This window comes from Xiphias gladius, chromosome 23 (genome assembly GCF_016859285.1).
Source record: "Xiphias gladius isolate SHS-SW01 ecotype Sanya breed wild chromosome 23, ASM1685928v1, whole genome shotgun sequence".
NCBI classification, from domain to species: domain Eukaryota; kingdom Metazoa; phylum Chordata; class Actinopteri; order Istiophoriformes; family Xiphiidae; genus Xiphias; species Xiphias gladius.
In genome coordinates this window covers 8,885,472-8,889,222 of record NC_053422.1, presented here as the reverse complement: position 1 = coordinate 8,889,222, position 3,751 = coordinate 8,885,472, and the positions used below count along the sequence as shown (strand labels likewise).

At 35.2% G+C, this 3,751-nt stretch overlaps 1 protein-coding gene across 5 annotated transcripts; it reads right to left on the bottom strand.

Moving 5' to 3' along the window:
- Positions 1–598: 598 nt before the first annotated feature.
- On the bottom strand, positions 599–2,612 carry LOC120785253. 5 transcript variants are annotated; one of them, XM_040119810.1, is made up of 6 exons: positions 2,534–2,612; positions 2,091–2,417; positions 1,669–1,995; positions 1,366–1,503; positions 1,229–1,284; positions 599–1,131 (listed from the first exon to the last, which is right to left on the bottom strand). In XM_040119810.1, exons 1-6 carry the CDS (start codon positions 2,574–2,576, stop codon positions 901–903), a joined length of 1,122 nt encoding a protein of 373 aa, XP_039975744.1. In that variant the 5' UTR covers positions 2,577–2,612; the 3' UTR covers positions 599–900. The 5 variants fall into 5 exon arrangements, 4 of the variants coding, with proteins under 4 accessions (XP_039975744.1, XP_039975745.1, XP_039975747.1 ...); XM_040119811.1 differs by having other exon boundaries at positions 1,366–1,500; XM_040119813.1 differs by having other exon boundaries at positions 1,669–1,827.
- Between the last annotated feature and the right edge of the window lie 1,139 nt (positions 2,613–3,751).

Here is a 3,751-nt window from a genome sequence, read left to right as displayed (position 1 = left end):
TGTTTTTTGAACATATGGAGTGCCTCATGGTTCAGTTGTAGGTTCACTAGTTTTGAGTCTTTAGCTGTATTTACATTAACATTCACATTATTGCATATTAGGTGTGTTGCAATCGTCTTACGTTGGTATATATGATGTGTATAGTAGCACGGAGTACCACGGAGTACTGGCAGATCTGACTTTTGACCTACTTTCAGTTTTTCTTTTAATTATATCTTTTTCTGATCTGCAGGTAGGGATGAAATTTTAAATATTTAGTATGTTCTTAAATCTGGTGTTATGTGTGTCAACAGATCAATATGTTTAGTTAGTAATATTAGAATTAGTAAAAAAAAACAACAAAAAAAACAGTATGTAATGTAATATGATTACTTCGTGAGTTATTGTTTTAATAGTTTTTTATGCTGTGTTGCATTCATTCATTAAGCAACACTTTCAGGCTCCCTACATTGACTGAGGCATTTAAAAAAAAACAAAAACCACATCATAGCTATTAAATGAATCGTAGATGACTATGTAGAAGCAAAATGACTACACAAAGAAGTTTTAAAATAGTGCATTAAAATTTAAGTTTTATTTGTGATTATATTATAGGTTTGGAATCATCTTGTCATTATATATACTGACCTACTAAGAAAGGTGAAACTACACGCCCACCATTTCCTATCAGTACATTACCTTATCATGGCCTTGGTACATAGATGTGAGTCATGGAAGAAATTTACAGACTTAAAAATACATATACACATATACAAAAGGGCATACATTTCACAACTTTGATAAAAACTCCACAATGAACAATTCATGTTTACACTTATGTGAGCCACACCGCCTAGGTCTATTGCCGAAAGCTTAACTATTATACTATATTTAGTTATTTGGTGTCACGATTCATTTCCTTTACAAAACATGTAAATACAATTTCAAAACAAAAGATGATTTAAAAAAAAAAACAACAACAAAGACATATATTCGAGTAACAAATGCAAAGTTGAGACTATTAATCCAACTCAAGAGCTCTGACATCAGTGTAGATACTCTCTTCTTCTGCTGTCTTTGTTTCCCTTGTCCCTGTTTTGTTAACTTTCGTACTGGGGAAAATGACTGCAGAATAAACCAATGATTCCCCATCTGTCTGGGGAAACATTAATGATGTTAATATTTACACAAGTAGAGATAGAAACATGGTGATTACTCTCAAGCTACATCTCTTCTTTACATACGTTACCTGTTGACTTTCCTGACAACCACTGGCTTTTGTATCTGTTTGCAGATCGACAGTAGCTGTATTATAGAGTAAAAACACAGTGTTAATGTTTTGCCAGATACTGCTTCACAGATCAGCGTATGAGAGACTTAACCTACCGTAACAACCCTTAGAGTTTTTCTTGAGCTTCTTGTTTGAAAAAATGAGAAAGGCTATAACAATCAGACTTATAGCCAAAGCAGCACACAACAGAAAGAGGACTGTATTGTCCCTCTGGGAATGGCAAACGTTTACTGCTGACATAAAATGAAAAATGAAAGTTACTAATTAGTAAAAGTGTAATTAAGAGTAATTTTTTTTTTATGATAAGATGTTATCGTACACTAAGCACAAACACTTGACCCTAATCAAACACACAATAATGCTAATTTCCCCATTATACAGAAGTGTGATTTAGTTACCTTCAGTATAAAGTTTCGATCCTTTAACTGTTCCACATGTGGCAACAGCACAGTAACAAGTCCCAGCATCAGAGAAGCTGATGTTCTTTGAGAAGGGGAAGACACGTTTCTTTGTTGAGACCACCTCAGGGTTCCTTTCATATTCACAAGTGCTGTTTCCTTGAGGATAAATAATACTTGGGTGAGATCTTTGTGATCCAGCTCTAAAATAGCACACACACTTTTCATTTGGACACGTTTCGTTTTCAGAGTCGGAGAGGACTGAACACCAGAGAGACACAGAGTTTTCTGTGTATGGAGGGACAGCAGTGATACCAGGTTCTGATTCTGGAAATTTTGACAAAGAAAACACTTCAGACATTAATTTATCGACACAATTTTAAAACAAAGCCATTTTTGAGAAATCGGAAAAAAAAAACTACCTTTTTTGTCGTATTTACCAATAATTGTCAGGTCTATTCCTTTTAAAAAAGTTAAGTTTTTGTGTTGTATTTTCGCACAGTAGTAAACCGCTGTATCACTTTGCTTTGCTTTTGCAATATGCAGAACAAATTTTCCAGGCTCCTCCCTGGCTGTAATGTGAGGATCACCAGTCATGAAGCTAAATGTTCTTGCCAAGACTTCAGCTGCATGTCCAGGAACTAGCCTGATCCAAAACAAGGTTCCCGTAGACTTGCGGGTACACGGCAGGTTCACATTATCTCCAAGTTGAACAGTCTTTGTCTCAAAGAACTGCTCATCTGTGCATCCTGAAAAGACATTAAACGCAGAAGTGAAAAATCATAAATGTCATGTTCTAAATTACTGTAAAAGGGAGACAATCCTTAAAATCTGGAGTAAATAAGACCTTTCTAAATATACTTACGCCCAACTCTGAGCATCAGTAGTATATAAAATGTAATCAGCATTTTCTGGTTATTCCACTTGAAGTAGCTTAAAATTAGACTGCATTATACAACAATTCATCTTAATGTAATCATATCAAGTGGGAGGAAACAAATTCAGAGCAATCTTATTGGCCTCTAAATATGTTGCCGTTTCAGTGTAGCACCTCGGTGGAAATAATATCAACCATCTTTCCAATCTAAACATAAGAAACAACGGTGAGCTTTTGCTCCATGCTTCATGGTGGGTTTCTAAAACTGAAACTTAGAGTCACAAATTCACAGTAAACCACACCTAAGTTACAATGTCTCTGCTTGGAAAATGAAAGAGTTAAAAAACAAAAAAAAATCCTTTTGGCTTGGATATCCTGTGGAGGTAATGAGAAGTCAAGAAAATTTCTGTGAACACAAATGGGGGGGAATTGTAGCAGGTTTTGTGTTGTGATCATTCGATGCCCTAAAATAGACAGCAGGTTTTTTGTGATTCACAGGGTGCGGCATTGTCTTAACTTTGATACTTTGAGTAATTCTGCAAACCCAAGATTATGTTCATTGATGTAGATTTTAAATGCTCAATGCCATCTTTATTTATTTAGCGTTTATTTATCTTCCGCGACAGGATTAAGCTGTGGTCAAGGTTAGGCAATTCAAACTACTTGGTTAAGGTTAGGAAAAGATTATGGTAATGGAAAATAAACTATGATAAAAGTCAGAGTTAAACATCTCTGCATGCCACATGACACGGTGCACTACGGTGCCTGCCATGGCACTGAACACTGGATTGTATGTTCTAAGCTTTAGCAATGCTAAAAAATGGCTCTGACACTTATGTATTGTATGTAATCGGCTCAATTTTTAAAAAAAATAATTTTTTTTACATCCCTGGCATCGTTTGTTGTAACTGACTGAACAAACAGAAGGTAAAGTTTACAATTGACTATTTTGTTTACCAGCCAGATCATTTCAGAATGGGTTTGATATCTAGCCTTTAAAATCTACTGCATGTAATGTATCAGTAAATATAAAGACCTATATCTCTTATAAAAAATTGTCTGTATCTCCTTCAGTTAAATCTGCATCAACTGATTTTATGGCCAACTAGGGGCAGCAGTAACACGCTGTTCACAACACTGACAAATGACCCCTATTACTGTTTCTACCAATGTGTAAGCAAACAGTTGCCTGTTTCTATCATATAT